This window comes from Anopheles moucheti, chromosome 2 (assembly GCF_943734755.1).
Source record: "Anopheles moucheti chromosome 2, idAnoMoucSN_F20_07, whole genome shotgun sequence".
Taxonomy (NCBI): Eukaryota; Metazoa; Arthropoda; class Insecta; order Diptera; family Culicidae; genus Anopheles; species Anopheles moucheti.
Genome location: NC_069140.1, coordinates 68,660,125 through 68,682,551, shown reverse-complemented (window position 1 = coordinate 68,682,551; position 22,427 = coordinate 68,660,125). Strand labels below are relative to the sequence as shown.

Genomic DNA, 22,427 nt, shown 5'->3' with positions numbered 1-22,427 from the left:
TGCCTAGAAGAGAAATGATCGGTAGCAACTAACAGAATCATACTCTGATCTACACTGTTTGTAACTGTAACACATTAACTAGAATACTATCTACATCTTCGGTATCTGGCATATGTTATAACACATGTGTGGAAGGATAGCAGCCACCCAAAACTACGGGCTAGTCGGCTTTTGCTGTAAAACGATAACCGGCCTAGCGATCTCTGTTGTCTGATGATTCAGCATGTTGATTTTCCTCAATTCTATTGATTTTGCTATTTGCCTTTTTTTGCCAACCCCAACGACGAACCGCAGCACCGACCATTTCTAATAAATAAATTAACCCTAATTGCACCCATCAGTGCTGCAAGTTCACAACGGGTGGAAACAGAATTGTAGTTAAGGTCGATTCTAGCCGCGATAGTGACATCTTCACGATCGAATTTGATCGACGCGCTAGCATTTGATGGAGAGCACAATTCAAACGATTGCCCTGCCCCATTGCCTGTATTGTGTCCAATTTGCCAATCATGGTGCGACGGAAGGGGAACTACGGGCACGGATCATTCGGGTGTTTAAAATTAATTTGTCATTTTATGTAATAGTGACGTCTTAAGATAACGGCTTTGCCTTTTTTTTAAATTAACTAAACAGACAAGAATGAAACAATTTATGTGTAATGCCTCGTCGGAGATACGATTGCTACCTATGCCGAGATAATACGGAAAGTGAGTGAATCCGAATTAGTTCTATGTGCTATACTATACTAAATTACATTAGCTGAATATTCTCGAATGATACAATAGCCAGCGAAAGCAGGTATTAAGCTGTTTGATAATTTTATAGAATAACGCTTGGAACGTTACATTTTCGTAACCGTAACGCAGCGTCTGATCGAAACGTCCACCAGAAGGAAGACCAGCTGCTGATGGAGCTAATGATCGTGGGAACCAGAAGGAGTATTGCACTGTGTAATTGACTCCAACGACTGCTGGACGACGATGTGTACATTGAAGGACATTTGTTTGATTTGTAGTAATCCTCACAGTACATCTGGAAGTGATAGAAACACAACACATTAAGTTAGTGTCAAGCCGGGAGTTCCAACAACGTTCCGTTCGCTACACACCTTGATTAACGTCGACGACATCTTGTCCAAGAAGCCGCGTGTGAACCTGGCCGTATCGCGACCGCACGTATTTCTGGCTGCCGATTCCGAACAATCGAGATACTCCATGAACGAACAGCACACCCTCAGCACGTCATCCTCATCGGTGCGGCTGGCCGTCCGATGGTTCCGATGGCGCCGTTCGTGCTGGCGATCACTTAACTCCCCGTCCGTCTGTTGCGGCCCCTGGTGTCCGTGATGATGCTGGTGTTGGTGATCCTCGGGCTGGAACTGTTGCGTTATTGCCGTTACGGTGTGATGGTACCGTCGTCCGCAAACTTCATAGTCCGGTCGGACCAACTGTAGGCAGGGTGCGTGTGAAAGGAATTCGCGCTGGTAGTCACCCTCATTGCAAAGGTCTCGCACGAATTGGTTAGTTCCGTTGTACAGCTTGTTGAATCGGTTGCGCTGCTCCAGGGTCATACAACGTCGCGTGTAGCTGCGTATACAGTGTAGCCCATTATTTAGATCACTGAAATGATACAATTCATGTAAAACGAGACAATAGTGAAATTAGAATTGGAACGACGTACGAGGTCAGAAACATATTTATTTTCTAAAGTAACTGTCTAGCCGTGGATGGCTAAAATGCAGGTTTTAATTTGTCCTGATTTTCGTTCATGTCTATGCAATGATTGCGTTTAAAGTTGCTATTAAATCGATCGATTCCTTATGTCACCGGCCTACCAAATGCTCTGGCACGTATCGAACTCAATTTTCTGCTATTGGAAGAGGGAAAAACAGACACACATTGTTGACCATTTTAACAAGCCACAAATTTATTGAGGTTACATGAAAAACTGAAATGAATGTGTAATGTGCAGTTTACCCCAAATGACAAATTTAAAACACCAAATCTCGTCCACCAACTAATCTTCTTGCGATTGCACAAAAGAACTTTTCGGTTTATAATTCCCTCGTATTAACACCTTCCAACTAAAAAGTCTGAGCCCACACTCCACAATCTGCTATGACACTTCGTGTTAATTGCTCTTCGTTACATCCGCCATAAGTCCAGCGGCGCTAAGGGAATGATTTATGTGCGGAACAATGGGCAAGATTTAACTAACGAAATGTGCCGAGAACGGACGAACGAGAAGGAACACGACCAACTAACTACAATTTATTAGCGAAACGTAAACTTACGGGCATATTTTATCCAGATCCTCCTTTTTCGTCGCTATGGACAGATCCGTCGTCGATTGTATTACTTGGAACGGACGGGCACACTTGGTCAGCTCCTCCTGCCCACAGTTATCGGCCCGTATTCGTCCAAGATTCACTGCCAGACCGGACAAATCCCATTGCGGGGGTATACCATGGTACCGTTGTGTGGTCATTTAACGTTGCGGAAGACCAGAACACACCGTCAGCACACCGTCAGGACAGTCGCATGAAAAGCCCATGGAAAGAGAACAGAGAAAAATGAAAATTAGAAATTGAAAGCAGTGGAACGAACCAATTAAAATGCATGTCAAAAAATAACGCTCAAAGTGTAAATTCATCGAAAGAATTTTTCCTACAATCCATCCCCCGCTACACGCCCCCCTAAGGGGAAATGTACCACCTCCTCAGTCGCGTTTGATTGTGGTCCAGCGGTGGAAAGTTTTTCAAATTAAAAATTCATTTAGCAAGGGGTGATGTTTTCCTCCCTACCCAAAGAATAGTGTCGGATCGATGTGGCCGTTGTGAATTTAGTTTGAATACCCAGGAAAGGAAAACATGGCAACAAACTATGCTTCTATGCAACGCTTGACCAAGATTTGATAGGAAATTTCATCGTTTTTTTTTTAACTTTTCGCTTCTACCACTTCTTCGGGTTGCAACTTTGACTTCGATAATGTGGAGTTTTTAACCGAACGCATAATAAACGGATGGTCGTTGGACATGACCGAAGAAATAAATGATGGTTGCAAAGTTTCTTCCACCAGTTGGAATGGGATACACACTGTCCAACTTTCATTCGCGATTCTTGGAATGGATTTTTTCCGAAGATCCACCAAAAAGAAAAGTGCAATAAGTTCTTGCAAATTATGGCACCTCATGGTTTTGTTCGGGGAACATAACACATTTTTCCTTTTAAAATCTTCTATCTGATCTGAATCTATTGACGTCGTTCGGTTGTTGCAGTTCGATGATGACTCAAAGGGGTTTTTTTTTATCTCCTATTTGCTTTCGAAGACATTGCAAGAAGAGAAGCAAAATGAAAGAAATCAAACTCCATCATTAACGCTCATCTGGTGGCATCCGGGGCGAAGGTTCCGATTGCACAATTTCGTAGATCGGAAAGCAATCCGATCTTTTGCTGATTCGGTACACGTAATCAAAAATATGGAAAAGAATGCAATCACAAAACAAATGTCAATGTATGTTGGCACAGATGTACGTAGAATAAGGACAGAATTTGTATCTAAAACCTGCCAACATAATACAGAAACGTTAGAATGGATTATTGTAGGAAATCTTCTAAGATGTAAGAATTATTTCGAGTAAATACATGAAAATCCTTACATTGTTATACTATATACTGTGTTTTTTATTGCTTACTACACATCAATTAGAATTTTTCAGTTTATTATAACATAACGTAACAAATGGATTGCAGGTTCAAAATACGAATGAATACATACTAATGTTATTTTTCTTAAATTGAAATCAAATACAGTTTTATATTCCTTTATTCGTTAGATCGGCCGAGGCCGTACCGATTTAATTTTACCACGTAGCCGGATAATCAGTCACTGCTACGGAGAATTGGCCCGAATGGGATTTTGAACCGGTCCTATCGTGCGAAGATCGCGGCGCCGCTACCAATACACCATCGGCTGCCCCCGGTGATGCGAAGCAAATTAAATTATTTTCTGAATATATAATTTTTTTAAATTGCCAGCCAATATGCAATATGCAGAATATTATCAAATCATATAATAAAGGCTTTTCTAATATTTAAAACTTTCTTCTTTAATTTAATCGCTTATTTCAAATTCTTTAAAGATTAATTTTATTTATAAGTTTATATATATTTTAAACAAAGTTTATTACTGCACATACTATTTGTAATTCAAGAGTTATCTATTTCATAACGAAAAAGGTTAACTAAATGGTCGTTGGGTAAAACTCGTACAATGGATAAGATTTTCCAACTGTAACGATCATTATCGTCTGTTTCAATTCACCCCCGTACCGTTAATTTAAACCAGCCAACAATCATTGCTTTTCAATTAAATCTCCATTTTCCGTAAATTCTGCACGGCCACCATCTCAAACCGCTTCAGTGCAAGCGGTCAACCTCAACACCTCAAGAATCCCGCAAAAACGGTTTACGATTATCCTTCTGCTGAGCTTCGTGCCCGTCACACCTTCGCGCGGTAATAATGGCGCAACAAATGCAAATGATTCTCGCCACTTCACACGAAATACCGGAGGGAAGCGGACGCGAATCCTTGGTGGAATCGTTTGACAGATAATGTGTTGCATTATAATTTGTGTGCGGTAAGGCGGGCACAGCAAGCTACCGCAAAGAAGCTTCGTTTGCACGAGCAGAAGATGCTTTCCTTGGGGTGTTACGTTTTTCCCTTTATTTTTCTCAGCCGCACTCTTAACTAGAGCTGTGCTTTGCTTTCCATCGTTTGCGGGTTTCTTCGGAGACTACTGCCGCTGATGCTGATGAACGGTAACAATTCAGTTTCGGTTTCTGGCTTGGTCAGGCAGATTGCACGTCGTTTGGTCGATTACCGGTGCCTCCTTACCCTGCTTCGAAACGGAGTAAATTATTTTTCTACCCTTGTTGAATCCACAAAAAAAAAATTCGTCCCTTTTCCATGAATCTTTGGACGCGGTCCATTGCAGTTACTTTTGCACACAGGATCAAGATCCCGACAGCTACAAACCCGTACGTCCGGCTTAAGCATGCTGCTATCATTTATTTAAATTTTCGCAACAATGCCCCAGCAACGTATGCAATCCGCATGCACCCAGCTTTTCCCCGAGTGTCCGTCTAGGTCGCTGGCCCCGAACCGGTGGCCGGGTGTAGCCTGCTTTACCCCAAACCGTTTCTCTGGCGCGTGGAGCAAGGCCTCGGTTGGTGCCACTGCGTCGATCTTTCGGCTTTCCACTCGTGTACATTTTTTTTGTACAGACAGCACTGGAAAAACGGCCCGTTTTGCAGCGATGAACTGCAACCATTATTAATGAATATTCAGCACGAAACATAGCGGATGCACCCCACGGGAAGTTGTTGGCGAAATATCGAGCCGTGCCAGTGGCCGTACCTGTTTGGGGACTACCGCCGAAAAAAAGAACAGAACAGCAACGGCCACAAACGCAGCTACACAGGCGAGAGACCACATACATCTCTGCGAAACCTGTGAATGCGACGAATTGCAATGAGCCTGGGTTGAAATGTACCCTCAATATGGCATATCCTTAACCGGGCAGTGCTTCACCGGGCCTGTTAAGTGTGCGCTGAGCAGCAGTGATCTGCTGCAATTATGTGAGTCCACGGCTTACCTTTTCTCACCCCAAATGTTTGCCCCATCGGTCGGGGTCGTGCAGTGACTTGTGCAGTGGAGTAAAATTAAAATGATGCGGAAATTTAATATGCAATATGGACACAACAGACACACACATAAACACACACGCTTCACGAATGCACAACATAATGGCACAAAACGTTGGAACTTTGTTGCACTCAACCCCATGCTGTAGAACCCTGCTGTACGGCCATCAGAGTGCGGCCATTTCCGAAGCAAACGTTTGTCTCGCGCTCGTCACAACACTCGTCACCATGCGTTAGCCCCTTGGTGTTCGCTGTATGTTAAAAAAAAAGCACAATCCCCTTTGGCGAGTTCTTCAGATAGAAAATATACCACTAACCGGCCGGCCAACAGGCGTTGTGCTCGTGCCTGTTTCAATTACCGGGCGTAAGGATGGTTATAAGTAGATTAATGTATCAATGGTTGTTGGGGTGATTTTAATTACTGAAGTCCTACCATAGAAAGGCTCATTTTGGCTGATAATTTTAACGACAACACACAAACATTCACACGTACTGCCTCGTACCATACATGAACCATCCTTTCAAAATACGCGCAAGCACATTTGTTCAAACATTTTCATTTCACCAACAAGTTGTTGGTGGCCGAGGAAACTGTTTGATGTTAAAATAATACATTGAAAATCAATCAATATATTCGCTTATTAGAATTCAAATAATAACCTTTGAATAGCTCTTTCTACGTGATGTTTAATATCAATGATGAACACTTGAAACTATTTTTCCAAGCATGAGATGCCTTAATTGCTCGTTTACAGTAGATATGTTCTTCAGATAACATAATACAGTTCAGATTTTTTACTAAAGCGCCTAAATATATGCAAATAGATTCATCAATGGATATTCGAACGACATTTTGACACAAAAAGCATACTTTGATTCGATCAAAAGTAATTTTCACTATTTATTTTTTAGGTTATCAACATAGAGCATTAAAAATTTTCTATGAAATAGAAGTAACACCAGAACATGTTGGTGCTCTTTTAACAATTACCAAATCACACCATAACAAAGCTCGTAAAAATGTAATCTATCATAACGCCGACATCAAACACATTTTCGAAACATGTTTACGTTTTTTGGTAGATTGGTGCAGCTTGTCCAAACAAAACACCATCTAATCATCACCGCTACCACCGCTGACCGCTGCGCAAACAACTACTCTACATTTTAAAATAATTGCCCCGACCATGACCGCAGAACAGGAACTAATGAATAAAAAAAAAGTATAGATGGCAAAAATGTACCAAACTAGACGAGGTCATTAGTGCACCAGAGCTCATCAGCTTAGTTTGCAACATAATCGCACGCTCGGTTTGACAGGTTGATCACCAAACCGAAGAGTAAACACACGCGTTTAACACGACCCATTGAATCAACGTGCATCGACTATCGGCTTCAGTTCATTTGATTTCGTATAAAATATGACCATCAAGGTACCGTCAGTCTGCGTACCGATGGTCACCACCGTGCCTCCTTTACCACACGCATGGATTAGTGGGGTGACTTGGTGGAGAGCTTGGGAGGTAAGTGGTAAGTGGAAGCAGCAGAAATATTCACGTTGGACAGATAGTTTTGCATATTCAATGCCATCACGCTAATGCACGAATGATGGGCAAATGTTGCATTTGCGAAACCGGGCCGGTAAAGGAGTTGGATTGCAATTGAATCGCAAATCACGTCACCATCGTCAAGGGACAATTACAACAAACTAGTCAAGCGTGCTTGCCCTGCACCAGGCGTGCCCTCACGCCCTCTACGCCGAGAAACTCCTCGCCGGTCCTTGGCTTCGGTACGGCTGGGAACGCTTTAATATGTTGCTCACAAACGCCTGTCCTCCCGATACTTTCAGCCACGATCGAACGAAACTGACCACAAAGTTCATCCTTTGCATCGTTGCACAAACACAAACAACGTCCCGTTTTCTGATACCCTCCCCCTATGCGCCACCTCGTTGTTGTGCACCGGACCATAGACCAGCTGAGGACAAACATTTGCACACTGTTCGGCTTCAGTATCGAACGTTATCGGGGAAAATCATGAAGTCTCCCGTTCGCATACCGATTGTCCGTCACGGGTTTTGGCCCCCTATTGGCAACGACTCCCGGCGGAAGCTACTTTTACAATGGAGCAGTAGAATTTAAATCAATTGCACCATACACCGCAAACAAATCGCTCACCGAGTCCGGCGGGTCGTCTAAATCGCCGCATCTGCTTTACCGCGCACAGGGGGTTCCGTGGCCGGGTGTGTTGTGGGTGGAAAAGTCACTCGCCCACTTTCACCCGCTTTTGTTGCTTCATTTCTTTTTCCGAGGAAAACTTTCCGCCACCCAGCGGTCCAGCGTTTCGGAGCGCATCATAAGGACAAATGCGCCTAGCGGTATGCAAACTGCACACCATTCTTCCATTAATGCGGTGTTGCTTGTGCGGTGAAACGGACACCGAGCTTGTGGTTGCATATCGAACAGCAAACCAAACAAACGGTTAGATGCGAAATACATTTAAATGCAAGGATCTTGTGCCACCTTCTTCTGGCTTCAAAAACTGGTCTGTTTGTATGTTTGTATATCACTGGCAACATCCCGGTTGATCCCGGATAATGGTAGCGCAATCCAGTGCAGGTCGTAACCGAGTTTCCAAAGGATAAACTGACGCAACTACGGTGATGTGATTAAAAGCAACCACCGCAGGTCAGGGCTTTTTCAGGTGACGCTGCAATGAAACGATTCAAGACGCCTCAACAAACCGTAGCACTGCAATTTGAATACCAGGCGTAGTTTTTGGGGAACAAAACTTTTGCACCTAACCTGCAACGTGCAACTGGGGGTGGCAAAATTGTTTGTCTTTCTGTTTTGTCGTGTTGAACTTTGGCAACGCTGGCAATGCGAACCGCACAATGGTGCGGTTTTACGCGGAAGTTGGCCTTGAAAAGAAGGGGTTTGCTCCGAAATAGAATGAGTCGTGTAATTGAGGTCAGCTTTCGTAACCGGTTTCGTGGGGGATAGAACGGTTATAATACCTTTAACCCCATTAAGCACCTGCTGTAATCCTTGATATCGGGTGATTTGATCTATAAAGTGAAAACAGGCCAGCAGAAGAGAATGGTAAGCCGCACAACACCACAATCTAATTAGGCAACAAACTTCGCCTATAATATTTATGATACGATGGAGCAATCCATTTCACACCTACCGATAGCTCCCTTGCATCTAGTTTTGCAAACGAAAAGAAAAAGAACATCATCCACAACATACAAGAATTAACGCTTGATCGTAGCCATTTCCCCATTGGAATTGTGTTACGGGTTTTTGTTTGGTTCCTACCTTTCTTCGCCCGTTTGGCTGCTGCTGCCAGCAAGGATCAGCTACAGCGTGACTTAATCCATTGCGATGAAAAGTGGCCTCACGCCAACTGGAAAGTGGAATGAAAAATCTACATTCAGGCGCTACTCGAATGACGTTAAAACCAAGTAACGGTTTAACGGGCAAACAGGATCGTTTTAATACCGACATCTCATTTTTTCCCACTTCCTTCCGCTTTTAATTCTACCGGCTTTTTTTTCTCCTGTGTCTAGCTAACCATTTTAGTATTCCTTTTTTTTGTATCCCCATTCTGGCTTTCTTGCATAAAACATGTCCGGTTCCAAAGGGTAGTATGGGGCTAAATAAAAAAAACCACAAACTAGAAAACTTTTACCCGGTTCCGTCCATGTCATCCTTTTACAGCCCGTACCTGTACAACGTTCGAATAACAGGATGGATATGTTTTCACATTCTGCTCTCATCCGGATCTTCAGATCGCAGCCAAACTACCGCACAAACCCTGCCACAGCTGGGTTGAAGGGTAGCGCTTCACCAACTTCGAACAGACCACACTCACCTTCGAAGTAGCGAGGCTCAAAACAGGGTTGCATGTTAATCGTTTTCGCCCTGGCGTAAACCATTTCCGTTTTGGTGATTATGGTTTTTACTTGCCGTTCGGTTCTATCTTTTTTAAGCCATTTTTTGTTGTTTTCGTTTAGTTGCAAACACCAAGACAACGCAGCACCGGTGAAGCACAGCACAGACAAGCCTATTACTTTGAAACTTTACGAAGTTGTGATGAACACTGACAAAACAAAAAAAAATGGAGTTTTTGTTACACTCCAACTCACTTTTTAGTGCCGAGTCATGACGATTAGCTATTCATCACCATTTCGTGTATGGTGGGAAAACGAAAAAAAAAGCATTGAATGGAGCGAATAAAAACGAGATGCATAAATAAATGTTTCCCTTAACCTTTAACCATTTTAATGAACCTAAGCAATTTGCGCAACACTGTTTAAAATAATTTCTTTTACAATATGAATGGTTGAGTAATGGCATTCGATGTGAGAGAGAAAAAAAATCACACCACGGACAAGGATTTATGTTGATGAAATGGATCAAAATTACTAACAATACAATGCAAGAACCTGTCCAGTACTGGTTTGGTTCGCGAAATCTCAGCCCGGTCCCTACCCGTACCGGAAGAGGCAAAACAGAGCCGGAAACACATGTGGCTCTCAGCACCGGCGAACGGATGTACATGTCGACAGAGTGAACCCATCGCGCAACGGTCGTCGGTCTGCTGCGAAACGGCTTTTCTTTCTCGCTTCTTTCACCTAGCCTGGATTATCCTTACCGTGCTAGTTCAGCACCATGTTCCTGCACGGCAATAGTGCGACCGCTTGGTGCAAAATTCGTCCACTTTGTACCGTTTGCTGCAGGTGCAGGATGTAAACTTAATGCATAAATTATTAATTTGCCACATCATGCGAAACGGAAGGGATGAGCATTGGGGGAGTGTAGGGAACCCCGATGGGGGTGGGTGGAGAAGGATTTGGATTTGAATCGTCAAGGTGTCGTCGTGTAGCAAATTGTAACGAATGGTCGCTTTTGGGGTTTGCGTCACGCTGGAGTAGGGGGTGTGAAAACGAGATGTTTATTTTTCTTTTTCATTCCCTTCATAAGCGGTTTGCGTTCCAATTGCGTTGCAGATATTAATCCATGACCGGTGCTAACGATAATTTTCTGTGCTTTGTTTGCTCCATTATTTGTGCTAAAAATGGATACGAGTTAATTTTTAATCCTTTCCAGAAGCGGAGTGCCAAGTGTTTGCACCTTTTTGCTCTACTTGTAATCACCCTGCAACACACGAGATGCACAAGGGCATTGCAGTGATTTTTTTTTTCAATGTCAAAATAATCCTATTAGGAGGATTAAAACCCATAAAACTGTACATTAAAAAGAGTTTTAGGCACATTAGCAGATGAAAACATTTCAGGGCAGGATTGTTTTCCATTAACATTCTTATGTTTTAAATATCGTTCGGGTTTTATCACAATTTGCTTATACAACTTTGCTGCTTTGATGGTATAAAAGTGATTTGAAATAACACAACTATTTGTAGCGTGCAGTCTGCTCATCCATTCGAAGAATTTCTCTCCGACCCAACCACGCAGACAATTTGACCATCGAATGGAGACGCCCAGTATTTCACAGAATGCCGAACACTTGTCTCCTCCCTTTAATACTTCGACCAGTCAGCACCGACCATTGAATGTTCTCTTCAAACGTATATTAAACTGTGCAGAAGCACATTCCATCCGACCCAAAAAACACAGCGGATAGCGTCCAAATCAACCATTGCGTTGCTGCGGCATTGTTTCCAGTCGGCAGCAACATTCCATCCTAACACGCGAACATTTCAAGCATGCGATTAATTTGTAGTAATTTCAATCTAATTGTCATTAGCCGCACCATGACCGTCTGTAGCACATCTGCCAGGATGGGGTTTGCTTCCGTTAAATTTGTACCACATTGAAACGCTTAGCATACCGAGGAAACAGCACCTTTTATTATCGGTACGAGGCAAATACACGCGCCAGGGGCGTCTGTTTTCCCACTTGTTGACACCTGTTCGGGAGCGTAGGGCTTTTCACTTTTCACCGTGTGAGAATTATAGTGTAAACGTGCATCCAGCGTACCATCAAGGCTGGTTGTGTGCATTAATTATCCTTTGCGATACGATCAGTTCCCTAATCTATTTCCAATTCGAGCCAAGGATGTAGGCGGACATACTTTATAGAAATGACGAGTAGAAGAGCTGAAATCTGTTTAACGAGGGCGTATGTAACAAGCATCGCTACCATATTTAAAGTCGATGGAAGAAACATTGCTAGGATAAAGAATATAAACTATGCCCATTACACAGTATAATGGGATGGCCTTCAAATGGTCCGAGAAACCATCGAGGACCTATTGAATGAATCGGTAAGCTCAGCAATATGGAAAAAAACCTGTAAATCCTTTCTCTTGTCGGTGTAAATGAATAGCGCCGTTTCAATGTTTTACTCATCGTTTCGCTTTCAACACCCTTTAACGTGCAAGGTGCACAGTGTCAGTTGCATTCAAACGAACTATAAGCATAAAACGTAGCCCAGCACATTCGCATGGGAGCACCAGAAACAATTGCTTCGTACTCTTTATTGTTTGAAGACTTTCGCTGAATGCAAAATGTGCGCTTATACGTGCTCGTTGATGTGTTACGGCATAATAAACTACTTAAAGGGAGACTGTTCTTATTAAAAAAGGATTTTAAACTAGATGTTTGAAGACGAATCTGGTTTCTTGAAGTGAAAGAGCATTTAATTTATGTTGGGAAAAGCTTTTTTCATAAATTTTATTAAATTTATTACTGCAAAAGTATAGCAGAGACTCTTCCCTCTGCACCAGATGCCCAAAGCGATATTCAAATAGCTGAAATTGAAACCATTTTTCATCACCATGGACCAAAACGTTGGTTAAGCAAAGCGATAATTTTCACTATTTCAATGCACTAGTATAGTTTTAAATGGAAACATTATGAAATGGAATGAATCCTTGCGAACCGTTCCCACACGTACAATGTTGCAGAACGATCTGTCATGCAAAATTAAAAACTAGGCCACATGTAATGATTCGCTGTCTTCGAAGGCTATTAATACTGGCATACGGCATCACATGCGCTTTTCTGGCAGTTTCTCTCGGCTGGCTGCACGATATTGAAAGGAAAAGTATAAAAATAGCACAAAACTGTTTACAGTATTAGAAGTAAGCAAATCCCCTATAGACAAAATTGAATAACACTTTTTTATCATTCGGTTTAAGATTAAAACTGTGCTCTTTCTCTTTCCGTCCTCTTAATCAAATCAATTAGCAATCAATTACTATTAGATTCTTTCTCTCGCACAAACAGTTCAATTAGCACCGGTTTACACGGACAAACGACGTATGTACACGTGCTTCAAGTTGCATATGTGTACCAATCAAGGAGCAAAACACAATACGATGTGACGTAAACCGGCATGCTAGAAAAAATTGTGATAAAACTGAACTTTGTCCCACTCCACGGCGTAGACAGGCCTGTTTACTGGTGCGACAACCGAATTCCGGATTTTTGTGAAAATTATACAACCCTAACCTACGCCATCGGGTCAGAATTTTCACCGTGCCAATAGTCTACAGCCCCTTGTCAAAACCATGTCATCGCAAATCATTCACTTCATGTACAAAATTTCACTGTGAACAGTGTGTTTTTTTTCTCTTATAACAAAATTGGTTTCGGTTTAAAAATAGTTCCATCCATCGTTTCACTCTCCTACGTTCAGTAGTTGTTTGCAGGACGTCGCTCAGACAAGCTGGTTTGCTGAGCGTGCTCTAATTATATCAGGTGGTACGGACGAGCTGTTCCTATTGCAACCTTCCTTCCCAGCACACTGCGAAGGAATGACAACGTTTCAACCGTCCCGTAGGAACTGAATCAAGGCACAATAACAACAATAGTAGTAAAAGCTTTGCTTGTTTTCATTGCGGCAAGATAAGCCATAAATACTCGCAACGATTAATTAAGCGACTTAAATCGATGGATTAGTGGGTTAATATCTCCCGGAAGGGATTGTAATTGTAAATATAGGTGTTACGGTCGACAACTGAAACTGGCTAAACCGGTTCAACCAGTCGGTATGCGATTAAATCGACATTACACAATAATTACTCGATAAGACGATCCACATGACGAGACAGTTTACCGATAAGAGTAAGTTAAATTAAGTCAGGTTGACCCTGAGACTATGTATTTGGATATTAGTGAAAGAATAAAATAAATAACTAATAAAATTAAAATATTATAAGTTTGACTCTGATTAATAACGCTAACTTCTATTCAATTCTAATAACTAGACTGTAACATTGTTTAAAGCGTTATTTTCAGCTACCATAATCTTAACATAGAAGAAAAACAACATCAAATATTTGAGAAGAAGTTAATGAAATAATTATTTTCTTCTATTAGAAATAATTGTTTTACAATAAACTTTAATTTGTAATAATCCGTCTATTCTATTATCTGAAGCCCTTCATCTCAAACGTACAATGCAATCCAAGCAGACGTTAAGGTAGGTCAAGTCCACCAATGGTTTTAAATTTTGCAGTGCTCTTCCTACTGCGATGTTGCATCCCACCAACGAGACGTCACAGTGTAACGTTGGAACTCACGGCGCGATCAGTTCATTACCATGCAACGTTGGAGCTCACAGTGCGATCTTCTCGTGGTCAAAAACATACCGATCCGATCCACGCTGTAGCGAACACGAAACAGCGTGGCGAGTTGATGAGTTGATCTCCGATGTGCATCGGACTGCAACTAAATTCAAATTGGCGCGTCGCTGCCATCTAATTAAAGCATCGTTTCAATAGTCGTACGGGCCCGATCGTGCTTCAACACACTTTTCCGCTATACAACTTCACTGTGCATCATGCACACGCGTTATTCCGTCTATATGATAAAAAGAAGTGGGGTAACGTAACGAGATGGTGTGTGAGTGTGTGCATGTCGGTCACACAAATATCGTACGATGTGTTTCCACCAATCAAGACTGGGGGCTCGTCCACGATTGCACACACACTTATAGGTAGGCGCACACTCCAACGGATTCCACGTGCAAGGTTAGGTGAATACACCTGACGCATGGATGATCGAATGCCCGTAGAAAGACGAACCGGATTAAACTGACTCCGAATGGACAGAAAAACCAGGTAAGCAAAAGTATCATTGACGTAATGTCTTCTTCAGAGGTCTTCTCAGTTCTGGTAAGAGGATAGCAATGAGTTGGGATTCTCCCTCGACGTAAAGGGTGTTTGTACTCACACAGTTTTTGATGAATTTTGTTTTGAGTACCTTCGTTCGTCGTCATTTCGATTGGTTGAAGAACTTAACAAGTAATCGTTCATTGACGCAAATGCCCGCGTCGACTGCAGTACTTCTGGAATGGCTCAGGGTGAAGCCCGACAGATAGCAGAAAGGAACGGTGCAGCTGTACTCCTCACGCATTGGAGCCTTTTGTGGTCGAGCCCACAAAAAAGGGTCTGGAATGCGGCAACAAGGCGGTTGCATTTTTGACAGTTACGGTTTTCTTTTCGGGTCAATGCCAAACCAATGACCTGCTTGACGTACACGCCAAACTGGCGGCTGTTGTTGAAACCTTACGCGTACTACGTAGTTTCTTCGCATTGTACCTCATGGGTGATGAGAATATGGACACGCTGAATTAATTCAATTAAACTCAATTGGCATGATTGACGCCGTAGATTTTCTCAACGAAGTTTTTTTTTATGCGGTCATTACTCGGTGGTTATTCCGTAGCCAATCTTTTTTCCGGTTGGAATATTTTCTTTGAGCTTCCTGAGCATGAGTGATGGAATGTAATGAAAACGATCAATACATTTGTAGACATTATCGAAAATTTTAAAATTAAACCATTTACAAACGTTTGATAGCATTGACGTCAGTAATCAATTTTTTTATTTTTGGTTTTATTTTGAACCGCTCGAAAACATAGGGATCATTGAAGGTTTTGTATATTCTCATTATATTTGCATCATTATGGCAATCAAGCAGTGATGATCAATGGAAAAAATAATGAGATGAAATAACACACTAGGAAGCTACTGGGAGAATGAAAAAAAAAATGCACGGTCAACACTTATTGTAAGCGAAAACTGCCTCAAGTTTGCCATCCTTCATTCAAGATGTGGTTGCTTTTGCGCAAATCACACCACATGTTCGTCACCCGGGTCCGTCGCAGTTTTATTTTGCAGTCTCGGTTAAAGCTTCCGAGGGCACAGCGTTTATGCACGGTGGGGTGATGCTGTCGGTTTGCAGTTAGAAGGTTATTTTCAGTCGCAATCACTTCGCAAACGAAAGATGTAAACAAAAACCAACAAGTCGCCGCCCCTGAAAGACCGTAAACCTGAGCGTAAAGCAGGAAGTAAACGAAAAGTCTTCGGATGATGATGCGGAACAATGCGCAATGTATACGGTGTAGAAGTTTGGGGCAGGTATATTTACTAGAACTCTCGCCCCTAGATCCAAAACAGTTTTGTTTTCGGTGCTAAAACGAAATAATGTTTTGTATACTTTTATAGCAGATATTTTTATAGTTGATATTAGGAACTGTTGTCTAGTCTAGTCTAGTGATATAATCCCGAGCAGTAGATCTGATACGAAGAGTGTGCCCGACACTGACACGTGATCGAAGTAAACAGCCCTTGTAACGAAGTGATCCACCTCGAACAAGCGAACGCACCTTCGTAACAGGTTTGAACGACATGGCTGTACGATCATCGATCATAACAAACCGATCAGGGTAATAGGAGCCACGTGTTGAGACGTACAAGATGTTTCACATGAACTGAAATACGCATTATTTGAACGATCAACGCGATCTGGAAGGTCGTCCTATACGATTTTTTATATTCTGTAGAAAACTTATTCTGCAGAAACTGTAGAAAAGTTTTGTTTCCTTGACCATTTATGACTTTCGATGAGGTCGATGACTTTTTTCGCGAAGAATAGCGTGGAACCCAGAGAAACTTGTTTTGAGAGCTATCTGACCATGAGAGTGGCCTTTTCACTCAAAACGGAATGTCATACGACATCAGTTATCTTATCTTCTTCACTCGGGCAAACTGTAGCTCTGGCCAAAAGAATTTGTGAAGTGAATTGCTCATCTGCTGCATATTCCAACTCTACGCTAATTGGGAAGAATAGGGTTCGTTCTCTTGGGATGATTTAGTAACTAATCTATCTAACAGCTTAAATCAACAAGTGATCTGGTTCCTGTAAGTAATTGTGACCGACCTTGGCCAGCGAAACTTCTGCTGTTAGCTTCCAAACCGGCGTCTCGCTTCGGTGAGCATTAATCGAACTTGCCACACGCAACTCGTTCGAAACACGAAGTGCGAGATCTTGGTAGACGTGAAAGGAAGACTGACCAAAAAGCGGAACAAGCAACCTACCTGCACACCGTGTCCGATCAGAAAGGTGGGCGCTCCATAAAGCTTTAGCACCATTGTGGTGTTTGTGTGAAGGCAGTTTAGCAACTTAAACATTTCGCACGGTGAGCAATGGTGGGGACAATGTTCCTATTCCCATATTGTGAGCGATAGAGTTCAACAAGCGTACATTTCTTGCAGCAAAAAAAAGTTTGGGGCTTTTAAATATTCCTTGTAATTTACTTTAGTTTACAAAATATCCTAATTCATTATATCTATGTCAACGCTTTTTTACATATGTTCTAATTTTTACATAATCTCTCCGTAAACCTTTCCGTGTATCGCAACACTTTGACTCCATTGTGGTTAGGTTCTCAGGTAGCTTTGCCGCCTCCACGGTAAACTATACCAACGCAAAGTATATGTTTCTCTATACGTACCGCCAAGTTCCATAACGAATCGAACGGTACTGAAACCCGACAACCAACGGCTGTCGGGACTTACATTCACCGATATCCACACCGGTATGCATTGGAACAGTAGTGCAAAAAATCTGATACCGCACCTAGCGAAAGTTGCACACTGCTGTCTGGGTGCGCAAGGGCTTGCTGCATAACCTAAAAAGCATAAGCTGTAGCATTTAAAACGGAAAAAACAGCGTAGCGAAAACAATACACAGCTCGCCCAGCGGGACTGCCGACGCGCGCATTTTCAGCCATAAAACCAACTTCAAACGTTTCGAGTCTTCCTTTCGCAGTTTTATGGATGTTATGTTAAACTCCAACACGATGGTAACATTTTCTGTTGATTCAGGTGAGTCGCTACAGCGTGACGTCATTATATCGTACGATTTGCTGGGAGGGTTGTGATTGGCTGTTTGGTATCATTCAGCAGCATACAACATTCCTTTCCTTTTCGCTACAAGTCTTCTTCTTCTCGCGTTAAACGCTTTTTTTGAAACTTTTGTTGGTCACTGACTTGCATTCATTATTGAACAGTATCAGACGACTTCGATTATGCAGCCCTGGCGGTCAACTTTGGATTATACAGGTATGATCGTTGCTAAAACTGTCTGTCGATGACTCTCAAGTCGGCACCGGCAGTTGGTGTGCAAAAGACTTAACCATCCGCTTGTATGACACCGAGTTTGTTGGCGATTAGCCAGAAAACGAAATTAAAACTGATTGCCAATTGCTGGTCGGCTTTTGGCACGTTTAGTGTCGCTTTAGTGTGATATTGTGAGTGTACCAGTGAAACAATTTTCAAACCACTACCAAGAAAGCTTAGTAAATGACACATTGTTTGAACGTTAGCTGCAATCTAAATATGGAGAAATAAAGAATGTAACTACTCCCAGGTGGAAGTAGAGGACATATTATTCATTCATAATCATCATAGTGAATGAAACAGTGATTAACACAGGCTGTAGCTTCGATTCGACCGATTATGTGCTCTCAACAATTTTTTTTTTGTAGTAATTAAAAACGATCAGTCCGTATTGCTGAAAACCGCAAGGAAACTCCATAAAAATAGTCGTCTTACGGTATCTTAAATCGGGAGTCGTCTCCGGAGCAATCCGAAATCAAATCCGGAGTAATCCGATGTCTAATCCGGAGTAGAATTCGTTGTAAACTCCGGAGTAATCCGGCTTTTCGGCTATCCCGGTAAGTATCCCGTTATTGTTAAATGTTGTTGTACTTATTACTAGAATAAGCTATTATTATATAATTTTTATTATTCTGTGTTTCCTTTTATAGTTTTTGTGTAGAATTTTGAATATTCCTTATTTGTAAGGGGAGATATACCCTTATATATTTTTATAAAAGTAGAATCAGATGTCCTGGATTCAAAATCTTCAACTAATGATCAACTGAAATAGTTTGATCGTTTGTCGATATGTTACGTAAACATTTCCAATAAATAAAAATAAAAATATATACAGTAAACAACAAAAATATACCAAAAAGAATATATTTTTTGAATGATAGCTCTCCCTTGACAGGTATCCCTTTAAAGAAATTAGCAACTTTAGTGTAACAGAAAGTTATAAAAATATAAATGCATTAGCTAGTTAGCACCGTTACTGATCTTAGCTAAATTATTGATCATATGACTGTGCAGATACCATCATGCTAAAAAAATGTGTATAAGTGTTCTTATCAGCTTCAAATGCACAAGCGTTCGCATCGTGGGATACCCTAAGAGGTAAGACATATGGGAATATTGGGAGACGTTGAAGTATGATTGATGTAGGATTTCCTAACTCAATTGAATTGCGTGGCGTGAGCTGTTGATTGTGTTCGAATGATAATTACACAATTGATCGTACGATCCTTCGATTTTAGTGGAGGAAGCTACAATTTCGGTTGCTTGAGCTTTTATACTGGAAGGCACTCAAACATCGTGATTCTTTGTTTATTTTTTGATATTGATTAAATAACTAATAAATTTTAGACAAAAATTAATGCAACTTTTTTCTATAAAATAGTGCTAGTGCTGAGGAATGTAGACTAAACTTAACAATAGTTATAGCGATTACTTTCAGTACTTTCGTATGAACTTGTCGCCTGGCGAATAAAACTCTTGAATGGTCACTCAAGCTAGCACGTGTAACAAGCTTTTAGCTAGTATCAAACAAAATTCCCCAAAGTATGGGCCCACTTATCATTCGTCTTCAAGAAGCAAGTTTTCTGAACTACGCAGAGGCTGGCCCAAAACAACTTCGCAAATCATTGGTATAATCATGTGGGGGTCGAAAAAAGAAGGGATGAAATTGGGTATGCAAACATCATCACATGTAACAGTTTTTTTTTTATTTAACACAATATATAGAGCCACAGTGGATTGCCAAAAAAACGTCAAGGCCTTCAAACAGCTTTGAACCGGATTTTAGGCAATATGACATATTTAACACTTTGTGTGATGAACTCCGTCGGTTTACCAGCTTGAGTTGATAATGTGTATTGCGTTGCAGATGAACGCTGAAGATAAGATAAGGCTTATTTGTGTATCTTATACATTCGCCTTCAGATTTTTCTCACAAATTAACATAGATGCATATAACGTTCATTAGTTCTCTCATTTATATTAGAGCAATGTTGACACTTACCGGTTATAAATACTGTCACCACTATGCAAAGTCTGTTGAAAAATGTACTAAAATCTGTTAAGACAGGAAGCATATTGCAGGAAGCTTTTACTAATCCTGGGTTGAATACTGCAAACACTTTCCGCTACTGCAATCACGTTTTATAATCACTTTATCGATGGTGTGGCCTTTAAATCGGTAGTTAATCTTTCTGTATCACTATACCCATATAAATTCGGATCACTCACATGACGATCGTTAAACACTTGTTCTGGTAGCGATAGAAAATCATAAGGAATTCATGTGATTTTCAATCGATTGGTCACTAAACTACTAGTATGTTGCTTTGCACCGATAGCTTTTATTTTTATGGCTTCTAATAGTTGACGGTCTTCACTGGTACGCGAATATAGTTGTCGATGTGAAATGAAACTTTAATCCATCTCTGTTTGCAACGCCAAACGGGAATAGTCTTCTATTCGTTAAGGTGATCAAACAACCAACAGCTTTATTTCTTCGGTAATGACGCCAATAAATTGCAACCGAAAAGCCGTTATGTTTTGAAATTTCTACGCTGCCTCGGCTAGATGTCGGTGCTACACGTGGAACTGATATTGAGTGTATTTGAAGACGCAGCGCTGTCAACCGTTCACAACGACACCAGACTGGTTACTGAGTTTCATGTTTGTTATTAAGGGAATGCTCCTATCGATGCTTTCCCAAGCGCCACACTTTGACCAAACGCTGTACACAATTCCGAAGTGCTCGCTCTAACCGCTATTTCTCTCTTGCTTTGGCGCCAAATGAACACGACGAAATATTTATATTTTCAATGCCTACCGAGTTCATGCGACAAGTCGTGCGATTTGGTTGTAACGCTTTCGCGTTGCTTCTATTTGTTGGCTGTGCTAACAGCTGTTTAATTTACCTATTCCTTACACGCTATTGCTATATACACTCACTAGTTTGCTGTTCACTACCTTCGAATTTTTGAATGGCATTTCTACTGTACTGTATTGGGTGTATAATTTTCTTATAGCTTTGTTTCTTAAACGAAGTAATCCCTCACAATTGAGTCCTCTGAGTAAACTTTCAGTTTTATTCACATTTTTTATCAATAAGATAAAACAGTGTTCAAAGGCGGATCAGCTAGTGTCAATCAGTAATTGAATTAAAATGAGTCGTATTGTGTAGAACAATTTTACTTTGCATTCCCTTTTCGTTGACGTTTACTACGTTGATTTATGTCATACTTACATTACATTTAAGGATTGAAGAAAGGAAAAATTGCAATTTCGGAGAAGTACTGGTTTTTGTGCATTATTTTCAAATTTAAATTAAAATATGATTCTTTAATTAAGAATCAAAAATTCGTATCATTAAAACTAGTTTTAAGATTAATTACATGTTTTAGACTGTTTTTTAAGTTTTTTTGCACATGTATTCAGGAGTAATGAATTGAACTGATTGTGAGTTTGACACCCCTGTTGGGCGGAATGAATCATCGTCGCTTCGTCGAACGACAAGAAAATATGTAGCACAGCGTTATGCTAACGCCGTTACCGAATTAGCAATCTTAAACTATTTTAGATTTGATCCTTTGCAGCCTCACCTTTTCATGTGCTAGGTTAACTAATACATACTTGTTGTAGATGTTGTTTATTTGTCAATTATAAATAATAGGTAATAATTATCATATAGTTGTACACGAGGTTATTTATGTTTCTGTAATCAAACGGTTCGTTCTGTATAAGCTGAAGTGATGTGTTACTGTTATATGCATATTTCCCTTTATATGTGATATGAACGACTATTTAACTTTTTTGCAAACATTTGCAAACACAGCATACATCAAATGTAAGTAAATGTATCTAAATGCTTGCTTACATCAGAGCCACACAAGCTGACAGATAGTAAGTATTATTTGATACATGCACTTCCATGCTAAGCTCATGTCAACGTGAACTCACCAAAAGTTGGCATAGAAAATCTCTGCTCGATTCAAGAAATAGCTGACAATTAAACGAAACCATAATCGTTTACTGTTGACATTGTGTAGCTTTTCCTATTCTCCATGCCAAAGCACTAAGTGTAAAAGGTACCACTTTTAAAGCCAATGTACCCCACGACAGATGTGATGTACTGATTGTATCGTTGGTGGGAGACATCATTCTAAATGGTGGACCGAACGTACAGAAGGATGCATATTAAGTTGCACACAGAGCCACCATAATTTGGGTCCTGAGCGTAGATGGAACGTCCTTAGTGGATTCACCGTTTCACTGGCCATTTTCCCGAGAAAAC

At 41.1% G+C, this 22,427-nt stretch overlaps 1 protein-coding gene across 1 annotated transcript; it reads right to left on the bottom strand.

Annotated features, from left to right (window-relative positions):
* Window positions 1-448: 448 nt before the first annotated feature.
* LOC128297051 (uncharacterized) lies at window positions 449-20,592 on the bottom strand. Its single transcript, XM_053032605.1, has 4 exons — window positions 20,145-20,592; window positions 2,294-2,429; window positions 1,109-1,619; window positions 449-1,032 (listed from the first exon to the last, which is right to left on the bottom strand). Exons 1-4 carry the CDS (start codon window positions 20,215-20,217, stop codon window positions 820-822), a joined length of 933 nt encoding a protein of 310 aa, XP_052888565.1. The 5' UTR covers window positions 20,218-20,592; the 3' UTR covers window positions 449-819.
* Window positions 20,593-22,427: the final 1,835 nt, after the last annotated feature.